We start from the raw sequence: 18,403 nt of genomic DNA, 5'->3' as shown, positions 1-18,403 counted from the left end.
GTAATTATATATATTATTCTTAGTACAACTTTAATTAATTCAGAGTCTTCCATTACATTAGACTATATAGTCATTGTACGATGGACTGGAGTAACAGTTACGAAACAACGCGCCTTTAGCATCAGACGGGTGGCCGACTTTTGCGGTATAAAACATTTGAAGACCCTTCAAGAACTACTGTTTTATTTATATCTGACGAAACCCTATCCGCAATACTATACGCGCGTTGCCAACCCTGAAATAAATTCAACGAAGTATAGTACTTATTTATTAAACTATGGCTGATGAAGAGAAGGAAAGAATAATTTAGGAGTCTTGTAGACTGTAATCAAAAGCAACAGATCTATGGTTGTGTGTATTACATTAGCTATTTATTCAGTTGTATCACCTATTAGTATAAATATGATTTTCCAATAACTAGATTTACTATGTGTTTTTGTAGACTAGTACGGTTTTTATACAGGGTTACCCGTAACTTATACTAAGCCGATACTATGATACTATTCATGAAACGCGATTACTTTACAATAGTAGAAAATTCAGAAATAATGGGCTTTTATACAAACGGTTTTATTACGTATTCTATTAATATGAAAATTGTATAAAATACTTTAAAATTTCAACTATGCTTCTCAGACCAAATTGTCCATTTTTATGAGTGTTAACTCTGGTTTTTGTCTTAGTATACACATCACGGGTAACCCTGTATACGGGTTAAATCGAAATTATAAGTCCTTTTAAGTAAATTAGAACTAGAACCGAAGTAGTCACGCACGGACCTGTCTTGTTGTCGAATCAATATGGGAGATTAATCCTCTTATTCATAAAAACTACTAAAAATCTATTTTAGTTATTGTTTTGTCACTTTCTTTCAAATTAAAAAAAAATATATATTCTTTATTGCACTTGTAAATTACGTAGATATAAAGATTGTGAGAAAGGATGGACTTATCTCTGAAAGAGTTCTCTTCCAGCCAACTCATTACATTGAGAAAGCAGGTAAAGTGCATGAGTGCTGGATTATATTATTATATAAATAAATAGACAAAACAGGTTTATAAAAGGTTCTATTATTAAGGGGGTCACTGTTCTCGTTTTAACTGTTTAATTCTTTGGTAAAAGATAAAATACTTTTCACCAATAGAATACTTTTAAAAGGACTTTGACAATTTCGATTTTATCGTGTATTCCTATCATTATTTATTACAGACTTAACTATTACAATTATGACTTACTATTCCTAGCAATATGTTACGGGGTGACCAGTCCATTAGTATTTCGATTTGCAATATTTGTTGTGTATTTAATATTGTTTTATTTAATTTTAAGTTAATTTCTTCGACCATTTTTAATCTTAATTCCAATAGCAGTCATTTTGAAATTTATTTTAAATCTTGTCTAAACAATTGTAATAAAAAATCTATGAACGAAAGAAGGTACTGTCAATATGGAACAGCATATTCCGGCATTACTCAGAAATCGATAAATATATAAATATATTTTTTTGAAATTAACCCGACGCGATAAAACGTGTAAAAACGTGAAAATTTAAAATTTACCAATCAATAAACAATTTGACATTTAATATTAAATCCATGCAAAAAGCTTGCTTTACACGTTATTTAGTGACCAAAAAATATATTAGTGTTTATAAGGGGAAAGTTTTTATTGTAATATTAGCAATATCTTTGTATTATGCTTTTTTTGAAATTGTAAATTATATAAAATATTGTAAAGAAAATTTTGAAAATATAATTGTATAAAGGTAGGTGTTTTCATTGTATTTTATTAATCTTTAATTGGAGCTGCCGCTTGAATATTAAGCTGTATTGACTAAAAATTATATGAGGTCTCGTAACATGTAACTTTACATGTTATATGACCTCATGTAATATTACGTAACATGTTACATCACACGAGCTCCCGCACTGCTGTATTTTGACATATATTGCTAACGTTCCATGTAGGTATTTAAGCTGTAACATTACATGTATAGGCCATTAGTAATTTTTCATTCTAATGGCGCGTTTATTGTAATTTACCGTAGCACGTCACGATTGCGTACGACTTTAACGTCACGAATGTCAATATTGTAAGTAGAGCTAGAATGTATGCAATTGAGTGGATTCATAAATTGGCGTGCTCATACAGAAAATTAATAGCGACTCTATGTAATTATATACATGTTTTGTTGCCCTATTATATCGTGACGGTATAATCGTACGGTATCATATCGTGTCGTACCAAGGTAAATTGTAAAATCGCTCCAAAGGTGCATATTAACGTTATAGACTAGCTAGTGATGTTTCTGCAAAATATTCCTATATCTTGAGATTTTAAAACTAATTAACTAATGTAGTTATAAAAATATTTATGTCAAAATCGTGTTGTAAATTGTAAAAATCAATTGTCTTTCTTTTGTGCTTGTAAATACGAGTACAAAAAAAAATGTGCATAAATTTTATGTACAAAATACATGTAAAGTGACTAACAATTATATTTCCTACATATTTATACTAATATAATGTTTATGTATATAATTATATGTAAATTGAACAAAAATATATCTATTCATATCACAGTGAGTTATATGAATATATTTGAACAAATTGTGTCTACCAATAGTGGTATTGCAGGGTAGACAGAGAAATGTAGTTATTACTACTTGGCTAAGTCGAAATCGTTGGCATTATTAATATATATATTTCCTTGATATAGTAACTTCAAAATTGTTTGTTGTTATTCCGATCTGTCTGCATTGTCATACATATATTACAGAAAAAAAAGTTTTTTTTTTATGTGTGGCCAATGGTCAACAACTTGCACATGACATCCCTGATGCTACGGGTGTCCACAGAGCACGGTAACCACGTTTATCATCAGACGGGCCATATGCTTGTTTGTCATCATAATAGTGTAATAAATTCTTATTGGATTTTATTAAAAGCATAATTAAAAAAAAAAAAAAAACTTAAGCTGTAAGTTAAACTTATTATAAAACGTAAATTCTCTTCATAATGATATGTTACACATATATTCTGTTATGTATATGGTACTGTTTATGTATCTATAGGCGACGGTTGGCACTTTAGGTGAACCATCAGCTTGTTTATAATTCTAAGTTGCATAAAAAAAAATCTATTCCCATACTAATTGTTTCCAAAAATTTGTTGTTATTTTAGTAACAAAAACATTAATTATATTTATATACATACCTACAATAGAACAATAGTCACTCTCAAATCGCTGTGAGCATGTAATCCTCCAATGCTAATAATTTCAACTTCGCCAAGTAGGTATTTCAAAGAAATAATTCACTTATTAAAAAAATTAATAAATGCACTCTCCTATCACAAAGGCTAATACAGGCATGTTACTTACGAATTTTCAATAAAAAAAAAACCTACCTACTACTTACTATTAATAAAATATATATTTTTCGCGATTAGCATTTTGCTCGGTATATTATCATGTTTACAATTCATATAAAATGCACATAGAATTCATTAACCCATTATGTAAATATGTCTTGGCTAAAAGCCAATATTGGTTGTTAAAACAAGATTGATCCTACGATATATCAATACTATAGTTATTGTTTCAATGTATACTAAATTGTCGTGAGTTCGCTTAATATATGCCAATTTCATGCTTTGCCTTTAAAGTCATTCATACCGAAAAGTGGTAATTTCTGTATTATATGTCAGTTTTCAAAAATAAATTATTAACAATATTTCTAAATAAGTAAACGTTAAATGGTTAACCATAGAACATTATTCACATAAATCTGCCACTAAATATGTATTTACTACTCCATTTGCCTTTTAAAATATTTCAAATATTTTTACTATCAAAATTTAAGTATGGTAATTAATAGAAATGTTGAAGATTATTATTGAAAAATGACATTTCAGACGGTGGCAATACAAAACCAGTCTTGATACTTAGACTTATATTTTAGACTTATATTTATTTCATTTTCACTTCGTTTGTTTTCTATAATCGCTAATGCTTCAGCTTATGGCATTATATATCATTTTTTGCAAGTTAACACGGCGACGATTGTGCTGTTTTTCTAATGAACACAAAAAACATTCCAATTGGGAGTGAAGATAAGGTTCATTTTGCATCGCTAAGGCGTTACCGATTCTAGAATGAAAAAACTGCCACTTTTACTATATTTCTTTTTTTCGGGATCAAATTCATTCCTTGTAACGAATGTAGTCGGGACTAGTTTTTGTTATTTAAGTTAGACTGATGAAAATTCGACTTTAACTAAATTGGCTAAGGTTCATTTATTATTCAGAATAAATTAAGCTTTATGCGGGTAAGGCATAAAATACACATTAGAAGTTATTTTGCGATTAAATAGTAAAAAAAAAATTGTCCAGCATTAAATAGATATTTCATAAAAGATATTAAATCTCCATCACTCATTTTAGTACGTATTTTCACTTTTAAATACGTATATCAATCTTTAAAATGAAAAAAACTAAACTTAAATTATTTCAAAGTATTTACAATCGTACCTAACCTACCTTTATTTCAGTACAAAACCTACTTATAAAGACAAATTTAATATTAAACATTTATAATTCGTATGTGCTTTATAAATTTGATTATTTATAATGACAAATTATAATACAAAATTATTATTTCGATTGCGGCGTCTACATTCAAATATTGTTGATTATATAATAATAATGAAGAGTTTAATAAAGTAAGCAATGTATACATACCGTGGATCGCCCACTACACAAATGCACAATTTCTAATGTTAAATATAACTTGTCTATATTGTATTATGTTAAATAAGCAATCGTGTTGTATGACAACATTGTATGAATACTAGGTGTAATGACAAGTGATAGAGCCGATGTGACTATTATATTTATTGATATTGTACATTTTTGTGTTAAAAATAAATCGAATAAAGTTTACCTTTTGTTGTATTATTAAACTTTTTTAAACAAACACCACTGGCTTGAAGTTAGCTATCATAGCTAATAAACAAATGTAAAACTAGAGACGTCACTCCTTTGTTGAGAATCTTTGTGACATGAAAATCAGTCACCTACGCGGATTAGTAGTGTCTTTGGTCATGAATTTTTTAATGGATGATAGTGAAATGGTTTCTTCACCTGCGCTAACGGTATACGCTGGCGCGACACCAGTGAATGATGATAGGCGAGCGTAATGAATACACCAGGAATTCAGCGCGATAGTTTCCAGGGAGGACCATATGGAGGGCGACTTGACAGCGTATATTGCTAGCAATGTGACTGACAGTTTGCATTCCTAATAAACCCTTCTCCCCCCTGGTCTTAGAGTTGACTACTATTAAAGCCAATGCAAAATAGTAGTGACAATAATAAACAAAGGCTAATGCTTTGTAGACATACTTCAACCGGACAGGATAATAATTTGTTCTGGAATTGTTATTAAGGTCTACTTTTCTAGCTCTTTCTATATTCGCCATTCTTTTCTCACACGTAAAATATCGATATAATTAGTCATTTAAATCTCGTATAGTTATCGACAAATATGCCTAGTCTAGAGGTAAATATAAGGTACTTTCTTCTTCAAAGTACTTTCATAATAAATTGGAATAAACAAACGAGCTAACAGCTACGTGCAAGCTTTTGGCTATAGATATGGGTATAATAGAATAGACTGTGACGTCTGTGGTACTCAGTGCTATACTTTAGTACCCTGTAATTTTATCATCATATCTCATCATTCAAACAAAAAAACAACCAACCAAGCACCAATTCCTTGGCAATAGAATTGTGAATGTGATACAAGTCCGGAGTCCTTTTGGCTTATAAATCATTAAAAATTATGTAAAGCGAATTTAACTTAAATATGTTAGAAATGATACACATGTGAAATAATAAATAATATTTATTACTATCAAAACAAAATATACACCGTTAAAAAATGTCTATGTGAACGGATCGAAAACAAATATTTGGAACTTGTTACAATAACTTGAAATAGGCAGAGCTTATGAGTACTTATATAAAGAAGTCTTACTACCAATTTATTGCGACAGGGGCGCCACTGTGTTATAAAATTTCATCCTGCTCCATGGTAATTTACGGGAAAATAAATTGTTAAAAACAATACTTTCCCTCCGTTATAAATTCATTTTTAAAGTCACTCTTTTTATCAGTAGAGTTCTACAGACTACATATTTGCCGTTATTTAAGTAGTTGGTGGCGCCACTTTCGCATTGATTTAAATAAATTTCCTTATTGGAATATCATAAGATTAAGTTATTTGGGACATTATCTATACATTTAGTAATAGCAAAAAATAGGGTGACAATTTTTATAATATATTTTGTGCCCAAAGAATCAATTTAGATTCATTTTTTTTTTAAATACACATGAACGTACATTATGTTCCAAATAATTTATATCTTACATTAAACACCTAAAGTGATAAATCGAATTAATAAAATACATTAGAATTATAACAATTACTTAAGTAATTTTTACATTAACAAAGAATGAATCGTATTATCGCAAATAAGTATACCTTTGGCACTGGATACTGCCTATCCCATAAAGGATATGGCGTGAAGACAGATACCACCAATTTTACATTTATAAATCGTTGATGCTGCCAAAAACTATGGACAGCCAATTGCAAAAATAATCATCGCAATCACTACAGCTTAGTAAATTTTCAAACGAATAATCGATTTTTTGGAACATTCCGATTTTGATTGCCGAACTTCGGCTCATAGGTGATCGTGTAAATCTCAATTTACGCATTAAACATTCATAGCCCGAGATTCCGCTGCTAAATTCTGCAGGTATAAGACTTTTCAAAGAAACATTTAGGTTGTCTGTAAGAAGATAAGACAGAAGTTCTAAGAAGTAACAGTCGCCAAGTGGTAACACTTATTTGCGGCCAATGTTTTATAGGCAAACTATATTGTCGTATAGAAAAATAGTATCACAGAATTATACTAAACAGAAATTTAGCATGGGTTTTATTAAAGGGAACCAATTTTCTATAACTATAGCACCATCATCTAAAACAAAATTTTAGATGCCAACAACCCTTACTTGCGACCTTTTTCATGGGAAACCATATGTTACCGTATTTTTTTCCATATATAGAAAAGAATAATCTTTCGTTTGGTGTAAATCTCATCAAAAGGCATGACAAGTTAAACGATTTTACCAAAATATTTACCTAATTTCACCTGGGAACCATATTATACCTGCAGATTTTAAAGGTGGGATCTTAGGCTATCAGAAGTATCCAACGAAGATATACGACAAATATTAGGTTAGAGAACTTACTTTTTTATACCACAAAGGTGGTAAACAAGCATACAGCCCGTCTGATGGTAAACGGTCACTGTAATCTATGGACGCCTGCAACACTAGGGGTGTCACGTGCCCGTTGCCGACCCTGAAGAAACCTCAATACATCCATTTTGAAGAACCCCATACTGTAATCTCTTAAGCTCATTCCATAGCCTGAGCGTTAGCAGGACAAAATTTCTTTGCACTGCACGTGTAAGTGCATTTAATTTCTTAGGACATAAGGATTTAATTCATAGAGTTTTAACATAAAATATGCAATTTCATGGGCTTCATTTCTAATTCATGCTACATCCGATTACTGCATTCTATATACACTTAAATCAAATAAAAATTAAAAACGCAAAAACAATTAATTAAACCACTACAGGTTATTATAATGTACAGGGAATGCTCGCACATTGCTTTCTCGCTCTTGTATGTCTCTTTCTCTTTTATATTGTCAATTTATAATTATTAAGGTCGAAATACACTTTGAGATTCTTTACACTGTGAAAGAGAGAAATAAATAAATACTCTGCCTATTAATAGCAAGTAACATTTATATAGTAATCAAAGATTACATAATAAAAATAATATTTGTACCCAATGCGATATTTCACCACCAAATTCATTTTACTATATAATAAATATACAGAATTGACGTGGTAGAACCATCAGCAAATAAAAAAAACGTTGAGAAAAGGCGTTAATCGATACTGTATTATTGTCTAACTAGAATTTTTATAATCTTATTTTTAAATTAGCTTTTTGCCAGCCATTTCGTATGCATGGATTTAAAAGCTAATAAATAATTCATATAGAACTTTTTTAAATGGCGTACCGAAATAAAAAATATACCATATTCTAAATTACACCTTTATAAACATAACTGTGAAAACCGGATCCAATTTGACGAAAAAGCTTTTATATGGTATCCGAACAAACACAGATTAACACAGATAGACAAATTTCTTAAAAAAATATTATTTTAACCTCTATTAGTCTTAAGACACTTCATTTTCTTTTTTCTTCTCTTATATCTCACATCTACAGCCATCTTCTAGTTATTTAATTTTTTATATTGGTAAGAAAAGATGAGCAATTTCAATAAAAAATATATCTATACTATTTACTAAATATGCCAAGCATATATATATAAGTGCATATACTACATAATTCAGGCACTAAATGTATTAGAACATCGATTTAGTGTATTAATCAGTTTGTGATGTTTTTGCTGACGGTACTACAATACTAAAATAGATCAAATATATTATTATATAACTCCCAAAGAGGGTTGACGTCAGGCAGGTGGCCGGTCGTAAAATTAATAACCAAATCTTTTTGTAATATGGATAATATCATATTACGCCGACCCCAAATGATTAGGATAAGGGTAGGAAGATGATGAAGATGATGATATTATTATATTATAATATATTGGAGTAACTCACAGAGTTGAGAGAGCTAAGAAATATCGCATAGCGTACAACATAATAAGGTTGATTAATTAAATTAAATATACAGTCCTATTGTGTGCTAGACTTCACCAAAGTTCGTGTGCATTGTTTCTTTCGCATGCTTCTGAGCCTCGGCCTGTCCTGTTAGTAATTTGTTGCACACAACGCATTTGAGTGTGAATTTGTTTAGATCTGTGAATTGGCGGGACGATTTCGCTTCGTGGGCCAGTTGTTCCGCTTCCCTATATATGTCCATATCTTCTGCTGGAAACACCGTTTGGATGCCGCCCTGCAATGAGTATTGTATTGTATTGTAAAATTTTTATTGTACATAACTCAGATTAAACACTGGTAAATGATTTAATATACAATGGCGGACTTATCCCATAAAGGGATCTCTTACAGTCAACGTTTGAGAAGCTGAAAGAAAACTGTAGAATGTATAAGGGTAATAACCGTACAGTTAAAGATAAACTAAATAATACCCAGTAAAAAAAAAATTGAATATATAATTTTATATTTGATTCCTTTATCCTTTTGTATTATTTACAAGGGACTTAGTAATTTACAAAAATAGGAGATTCTTAATTCACCTTTCTCAACTGAATTAAAAAAAGGGAAGTTCTCGATTCGGTTGTATTTTTTTATATGTTTGTTACCTCATAACATCGTGAGTTTTAAAATTATTTGGGAAAATCTTTTTTTACCTGAAAGGATATATGCTTTCAGACAAAAAAGGTATACCTAAAGATTGGTCATAGAAATTAATCATTATGTGCATGTTATGCAATATTTCCGATATTCTAAACTATATAGAAATTTTATCAAAATCGGCTCAGTAATTTAGTTTTTAAATCAAAATAGCTGGTTTTACCACACTTGATGTAGTTTTTTTTTTTTTTTTGTAAAACACGATCATAATTATTTTTGAAACTTATTTTCATTTTTAATCATTTTAGCCGTTAGCTGTCCACTGCTGAACATAAGCCTTCCCCAATATGGGGAGTTTTGCCAGTAGTTGCCACGCTTGGCAGACGGTTGGCCGCAGTTAGGCTTGTAAAGATGTTTTAAGAGGGACACTGCTGCCCATCCATCTACAATTAAGTTCCTTTAGTCACCTCTTACGACACCTACAGGAAAGAAATGGGTGGCCTATTCTACGCCGGGACCACACGGAATAATTTTTTAATATGATGTCTATACACATACACAGTAGGAATTTAACGAACTTACTGTGTTTGTCTTTTCCGACAATTGTTTTGACTTCATCTAGAAGTCTTTTTCAAGGAGCGTAAGGTGCTTAAGTTAGTTAAATTCCCATTATACAAGTATAGAAAATTCATATAATAATTATATTTTCATCATCATCATCATCATCATTATAGCAGCCTTTAACTGTTAAAATATTTCCTCTTTGGGAGGCTTTACCAGTAGTTGCCACACTTGGCAGACTGATTGGCAAACGCAGTCAGTTTGAAAATTTAATTTGTTTTAAGAGAGGTGCTGCTACCTATACGACATTACGACGAAGGGGTGGCCTATTCAATGCCGAGACCACATAACCAATTACTATATCTTGAAATAAGTAAAAGGATGCTTCTAGATTGTAGAGGTCAAAGATCCTCATACAATGTACTAATCTTGTATAATATTTGACATTTATTATTATTGTTGTAAACAAGAATATAAGATAAGGAACGGATATTGCGACTTACATCAGATTGTTCTAAATACAATGGATCGTAATGCACTCCGTCGAATAAAAGGAACACCCTCTGCCCATAGTTTTTGTCTTCACCAAATCTGTTGATTATAGCATTTAAAGTGTCTACCACAGCCATCTCCAGACCGTAGAAACGGGACAGAATCGCTACCTGAAATGTTAATTTGTAAATTACAATTATTTTTTTTTTTTTTTTTTGTGGTCCTATAGCAGAAAATTTCTTATTGATGTTTATTGTAACTAAACGAACCTATACCTGAGAGATTTTTAAAAATATATATATATGTGTGTAGGGGTTCTTAATAAAACCAAATGCCAGAAGGCAAAACAATAATTTTAAGAAGTTTTGTCTGTCTATAAGACAGATGGTCACTGTACATAGCTACTTGCTACATTTCTATATGTTTTTAAAAATAACAGAATTGTCATTTTACCTCCTATCAAACTGTTCATAACTGGTCTAACTCCATCTAAAGGTTGTCTGGATGAGATCACTTTTAACGATAAGATCGCCCATTGTTTTCTTAGTGTAATTTTTTTGCTCTTTTACGTAAAAACTACTGAACAGTTTTGAATAAAATTTGGTAAATGGATAGCTTATGTTGTAACATAGAATGTAAGACATTTTATTAACTTATTCAGCCAAATGAAGCCACGGGATAGAGCTAGTATCATAAATGTAACAGTGAGTTTATTTGTTTGTTACGTTTTAGCACCAATTGTGGAAAAGTCTAAAATAGTGTACTATTTTTTTAGTAAGTGACAATGGATGTTTTTTTTGTATGTTGGATGAAAATAGAATGGTAACCCCGCCTGCGCTAACGGGTACGCTGACGGGACACCAGTGAAGGGTGATTGATGAGAATGAAAACAGGCCAGTTAGCCCCTCATGATGAATTCATCTGGAATTAATCATGATAGTTTCCAAGGGGAACCGCGAGGAGGTTGACCTGGTTGGGTATATTGCTAGCAATGGGATTCTCAGTCTTCATTACTAACAATCCCTTTCCCCCCGACAATGGAGTTTTATGCAGCCTGCACTACAGTATATGCTATCATTCCATTTTTTTTTTTATTATTATATCAGTCATTAACTGTCCACTGCTGAACATAGATCTTCCACATAATGAAAGTTTTGCCAGTAGTTGCCACACTTGGCAGGGGGGTTGGCAACTGCAGTTACACTTTGGTGATATTTTAACAGGAAGACTGTTGCCCATCCCTTGATCATTAAATCACAAGAAAAGAAGGAGTGGCCTATTCTATGCCGGGAACACTGTCATCATTAAAAAAGCTACTGTATAATAATTTACAACATACTTCTATAGCACCACCCCAGGAACTGGGCTGTTGTATCCAGACACAGTATTCAGCGTTTGGCCGGCCAAGCATCGCCTCACTGTACGTCTCCACATCGCTGGCTACCTCCATTGCTATGATCTGACGCATCAATGTATGCACACTTGTGTCAACATTGCCATTTAATACAAAACCTGGAATTCAATTACACATTATGATTATTTTGTTAAATAACAGAAATGCTATAGAAGTATTAAAATAAAATGTTATGTATTCATAAACTCTGCAGTAAAGTCTCAATTATCTGAACCTCAGTCAGAAAGGAAGATCAAAAATCTTCAAAATATGTGTTATGTAATACTTAAACATCCCCTTATTTGAATGCCTTGCAACAACAATTAATCTGGTTAATGGACTCTCTATATATGTAATATTTTATGGGATGAAAAAGAAATGATAACCCCATATCTGCTATGGGTATACGCTTGCATAGTATCAGTGTAATATGAAAGCAGGAGTTTGCAGATACATCATGGAAAGTGATTTATTGAAAGAGACTATATTATGGACCATAATAGTTGACAATATTTATTTTTACTACACAAATGGCCTTACTCCTTTATTAAAATTATATAATAGAGTTTATGTCCATTACCTCTATGCACCTTCAACCAATTATGAACTTTGCTATACATATATAATAGTACCTATTTAAAATGGAGAAGTAGATAATTATTTTTATTAAGATTTTGCTGTGTACATGAAGCAGAAAAAAAAAATCACCTGTAGCCTATTTGAAGTATCTTATGTACCATGTCAGGATATAAACTGAGTAACAATATTTTATTGAAATCCTTTCAACCATGATTGAATAACAAACATATAAACAACTTTAAAAACTTTTAGAATTATAATATTAATAGTATTGTTTCATACAAGATTGTAGCTAGATAATTTTGTGTGTGTTTAATATATAAATCATCAGCATTAGAAAGGTGAATAATTACCTATACTAGTAAAAAGACACGAATTGTCAGATGGCACTACTTTCTTCATTAGAATACCAGGTCTGCAAGGCCCTATTGTTTCATGTGAAACCACGCCATTCTCTACGGGTTTGGCGGGTTTACTAGGTTGAGCTGGTGCCGCTGGAGCCGTTTTCTCTTCAATTATCAAGGTTTCCCCAGTTTTCAATCCTATATCACTTAGTTTCTTATTGTCATCACTGGTGTCGATAGGCTTCGGTGGATAGCCGCACAACACACAAATCCTCTCGCAACTAACGTCCGTTAAACTAGACAGAAACATTTTTAGTTCACCCACTGTACTATTAGAGGTCAAATCTTTTAGTACTTGTTGACCATTTTTGCTTTTCACTTTGAACGCTAAGGCAGACATTTTTAAACTAGTATTATATTAAAAGCGTTGTCTGAATATTTTTTTTTATAATTAGGGATCACGTCCTTTAAATGCTTTAATTTTAAACCAGGTCAGAGAGATCTGAAAAGACGCCAATAGAAATAAATAAATTACAGGTTTTGACTTTTTAAACTGACAATAGTAAGCAGGCCTGCGTCACTTCACAATAAAAAAAGATCGTACTTACTTTGAAGTCTATGCAACCCGTTCATTGATTTGCGTTATCATATAATATAAAAGATATTTACATCTTCTTTAATACCTATCGATATTAATATTTTAGATTAAAACATGTTATAAACTACATAGCACATGAGTATTTATTTATTTCATTGTGTTGATGATTTCAGATGATTGTATAGATTAAATTTAATAGTTTTGTAAATCTAAAGCCAGTGCCGACTCTTAAGTAACATAGTGATTAACTTACCTGCTCTGTGGTGACATGACAATGACAAACAAAATATTAAAGTTTGAATCGAAGTTGCCAACTGCAATAAATAAAATATATTTTATAATATAACCAGTATCTGTCGAACAATCTACGTAACTTGTTAAAAATATTGAGTATTTTTAAATAAGGTCTCTTACCTAATTATTAATTATTGCTTATTTAAGTATAAAGGAACTATATTACAATGGCTATCAATTCATAAAATCTTATAGTTTAATTTACAAATTCTAAAAGAAAAAAAGAATAAAAAGGAATTACAAAACAATTCAATATTCATTTATATTAGTTACCTATTCTCTTTTTCTTTAATTTAGCAATAGTATTACCCAATAGCTTACAACGAAAGGGAAACTGGACAGGAAATAAAGAGACATAGATATATTGGATAGGTTTTTTTAGTAATTATGAATTAAAATTTTATACTATTATTACTAAAAATAAGGCTAATGATTTGTAAAATATAATGGTCAGGATGAAGCATTAAACACAAAACAGAAAGTAGAAAATCCAATTTTAAGGAGATAACAGAGTTTATAAAATGAACAACGATTATTAAAGGAACAAAAGATATATTTTGATCACCTACATACGCACCGCATACATATATATACTATCCAGTATAGTTAATCTATTTAGTTATCTAATGATAAAAATATGTTTAGTTTTTTTTATAATAACACAATAAACGAATAGTTATAGACTCAAATCTTTTTATAAATTTAATAACCGAAAAAAATAACATACTAAGAAAAAAAAGGAAATTTAAAATGAGACCTTTCTTATTTTTAAAATTTGTATACTTATATATATAATTACATATAGCTGAATAACGGGAACTTACTGTTCGTCATTTTGACAATTGTTTTGACTTCATCTGGACGTTATTGAAAGTTATCGTACTAATCTGAAGACAAGATGAAATCGGTGCTTATGTTGTAGTAATAGCTGCAAATGATGATAAGGTACATCGTATAATCACGAAATTTGTACTTAGGATGTATTCAAGTAAGTCGAAGCTAGTCATACTATCTATAAGGCCCTAACTGGAGACGATGTAATGGGCTAGGTAGTTGAGTTCCTTAAAATATGGTTGAGCGTAATTATAGCTGATTCATCCGTCATACTAGTGAACGGGTGCTTCTTGTGGCGACTGGTCTGCTCTGTTTGCTTGTTTATTTTTCATTTAATAATACATATAAATAGAATCTAATTTTAATACATGTACATATTAATTTGAAAATAGTAACTGTTGAGTTTCTTGCAAGTTCTAGGAGATATCATCCCGAACCCAGATACACAAAATATAAAAGTAATGATTTAAAAGAACTTACAAGAACATTTGAATGAAGATTATTTCTATTCTATTCTCAAATCACACAAATAGTGGCACTTCCAGTAGATATACTTCCAATCAGTGCTTAATAAAACTGTTTAAATCGTCATCATCATCATTATATCAGCTCTTAACTGTCCACTGCTGAACATAGGTCTCTCCCATAAGAAGGGATATGACAGTAATTGTCACGCTTGACAGGCGTCCTAAATGTATGTCCATAAATTGTTATTACAAAATATTAAATTTTAATTCTAGGTACCTATTTACTTTAAAGTGTATTTTATTATGTTCGCAACTTCATAACGTAGTAGATTAATTAAACAACAATGGATTTATATCATTTTAATAAAAATAACGATCCTACGTATAAATATTTCATGTCTTAGATATATTACAAAACTAACTTATTTTCAATAACAATTACTAAGTACCTATCCATTTTTGGCACAAAGCTATTCATAATTAGTTATATTACAAATAAACAGTGGTAGTCAGAGGTCATTAAATGTCATAAATTAATCTTATATTTCATAATGTAAACAGGTTTCCACCTAATAGATGACAAATTATAATCTTGTTTATTGGTAGTTTTTTTTTAATGATTTCCTCATCTTTAGAACAAAGATCAATTATCATTCAGAATTACGGCACCTAAGTGTGTGTATTCGAGGAGATAGGGATTGTCAGTAATGAGGACTAGTGGCCCCATTGCTAGCAATATACCCTGTTAGGTTGACTGCCACGCGGTTCTCTTTGGAAACTATCATGATTAATTCTTGTTGAATCCGTCATGATGGGCTACCTGATTTAACTTCATTCTTGCAAATACTCGTATCACTCCTGACTGGTGACCCCCGCCAGCGTATACTGATAGTGCAGGCGGGGTTACCATTATATTATAAACCAATAAAAAATGTGTATATTCACATTAAGATTCTTTTATAACTGATTTATTTTTGTTACATAATACCCGTGTATGTCTCAAAACTCCTTCCCAAGCACTGGTATGTAAGCATTTTTAGTAATAAAAAGGTTATTCATATTTGCTAGATCGGTAGTTATTTTTTTTTTACAGTATATTAGTAACATAGATAAGGAAATAATGAGCTCAGATAATAACCAATAATTTGACATGACATAAAATATCATCCTAATTCTGACTTCATATACACTTGGAAATATTTTGACAAAGTTTAATATTACTCTGTACTCTCTTTTGTATCCTCCAAAAAATGAATTAGTTATCTACTCATTAATTTCATGACAATATTCCCTAAAACAATAAAGACTTACTTTCAATAAAAAAATAAAGAGGAAATCACATAATTTTATTTGCTTATAAGTACCTGTACAATGTACATTAGAACTATCGAGAGATTCTTAATGATATGGATTTGAACACCTAATTTTAAACGACAAAATCCATTCGCATATTTTTTTTCTTAATTTTACATATTGTCTCATTATATTAACACTAATTGTGCTATAAATGCATTTAATATTACGAAGAGAATATAGGCAAACCAATAAACTAAAATCAGTAAGTACAAAATAATAAAATTCCTTTTTTTACGAATGCATTAATTAGCCATGTTTTTACTTGTTGAAACGATTGATTATTGCGGTTTCATTTAATACTAAATGTATTATTTAATTGGCTTGTAGAACAAGTAATTATTACAAATAGCATGAAATATGTTTAACAGGTTATGTAGGTAAAAAGGTACTTGATATAATATGGCACTATTAATAACATGTCTAGGATACAATTTCAGTAGGTACCTACATATGAATTTGCAATCTGTACTTATAAAATGAGTATATTTCTTTGGTAACAGAATTTTATTATAAGTTAAATGTATCTACGCTCACTGTACTAAGATAAAGGTGTCAACAATGTACACTTACCTTATTTTTTAATATTTATAATGAGTATTTTTCGGCAATCTCTATTAGATTTAAGTATTGGACCTTAACTTAATCTACAAAATAATATATTTACACGTCATTTCAGTCATAAAAAAATTAATTCTTAAATTGATTCCAATGGACACATTCGGTCTCGTTTAATATTTATGTAAATGCATACATTACATTTTTTTAAATTTAAATTCAAATAAAAAATTCCAACTAAACAAATAAAAGAATACAACAATAGGAAATTACTACCAATTTAAATGTTTGAGGTACATTTGTGTTATAACGTAAACAAATTTTATTTCTACTTAATTTGTAGAAGCTCGGAAATTATTAAAAGCATATTTTTATAAAAACATCTGTTACACAAATAATGGTCAGTGTTGTATTTCAAGGTATTTTAAAAGGTTTTATTTACATTTGTTTTCTTTTGGGACCATGTACCATTCAAACCAAAATTCTCATTAATATTCAAAAGTTTTTTTTATAACTATGGAGTATTTCTAAAGTCGCTCTTTGTTAAACATAACAACTATTTTCTGTTGTTTACGTTGTAATATAGTAGCGTCACTTTTGCAAAACTATACATGAACTTCCCCTATTTTTACCAATAAGCGTTGTGAACACTAAAAATTGTTATTAATTCTTGACTATTAATTTTAAATAAAAAATGACCTATTTAAAAATAAAGTAAACATGAACATTTTCACCGAGGAATGTCAAGATGACATTTATGACCTGGCAACATTATTAAAAAACCGGTAAATACCGATTTAAAAAGGGCCGTTTTCCGATCGGAACCGAGTATGCGTGTTACGATGCGGCCGCCTATGCCTCGGATGTCGGGGTAACGGCCACCGTCACGTCGGTCGCCGCACGTATCGAAGTAGGGGGGCGCGTAGACCCCTCCTCCCCACCACTAAAGGAGGCATCCGTTCGTCTTCTTCTTCCTCGTCGAGATCTTCTCCACCTTCGGAGTTGTCTTCTTCGCTGGATATTTCAGGTTTCACTGCTTGGTATGACGCAGAGAAGCCTTTGAAAACTATTGAATCATCGGTGCGGAATCTAACGAGAAGTGCTTCAGTTGTTGATATAATTTCTGTAGGCAACTGTGAAAAAAAAATACAATTTAGTTTTTAATTTCAAGGGCGAGCCGTATGAATATTTATATATATAAAAATATTCAATAAATTTTAAAGGTATTTCATTTATTTTTTCTTGAATAAATAAATGACTGTATCCGAGAACGTAGTAGTAATTTTGTTTTTTTTTTTATATCACTGAGGTAGCAAACAAGCTTACAGTCTACTTGACAGTAAGCGGTTGGCGTCCGTTATGAACAAGGCCAGAGGCATTACGCGCGCGTTGCCGACCATGAAGAAACCTCTTTACCCCTTTTTTGAAGTACCCCAAAAACCTCGATTAAGCATATTCAATAAATTGATCGTTCGTGAGAGAAAGCAACTCTGA

At 30.8% G+C, this 18,403-nt stretch overlaps 2 protein-coding genes across 2 annotated transcripts in view; both read right to left on the bottom strand.

Annotated features, from left to right (window-relative positions):
- Window positions 1-5,888: 5,888 nt before the first annotated feature.
- On the bottom strand, window positions 5,889-13,370 carry LOC113515511 (ubiquitin thioesterase OTU1). Its single transcript, XM_026899751.3, has 4 exons — window positions 12,815-13,370; window positions 11,829-12,001; window positions 10,501-10,659; window positions 5,889-9,074 (listed from the first exon to the last, which is right to left on the bottom strand). The coding sequence occupies exons 1-4, from the start codon at window positions 13,203-13,205 to the stop codon at window positions 8,865-8,867; spliced, it is 933 nt and encodes a 310-aa protein (XP_026755552.1). The 5' UTR covers window positions 13,206-13,370; the 3' UTR covers window positions 5,889-8,864.
- Window positions 13,371-15,339: 1,969 nt separating this feature from the next.
- LOC128202555 (tolloid-like protein 1) overlaps window positions 15,340-18,403 on the bottom strand; it is a gene marked incomplete at its 5' end in the record, with an annotated part of 30,082 nt that continues 27,018 nt past the window's right edge. Inside the window, 1 exon segment of the mRNA XM_052903262.1 lies at window positions 15,340-18,042. Coding sequence (XP_052759222.1) covers window positions 17,794-18,042 — 249 coding nt within the window.

The sequence above is a fragment of the Galleria mellonella genome, unplaced genomic scaffold, assembly GCF_026898425.1.
Source record: "Galleria mellonella isolate WM207_F2 unplaced genomic scaffold, CSIRO_AGI_GalMel_v1 utg1386, whole genome shotgun sequence".
NCBI classification, from domain to species: Eukaryota; Metazoa; Arthropoda; class Insecta; order Lepidoptera; family Pyralidae; genus Galleria; species Galleria mellonella.
Note: the sequence above shows the minus strand (reverse complement) of the source record. Positions and strands in the feature narration are given on the sequence as shown.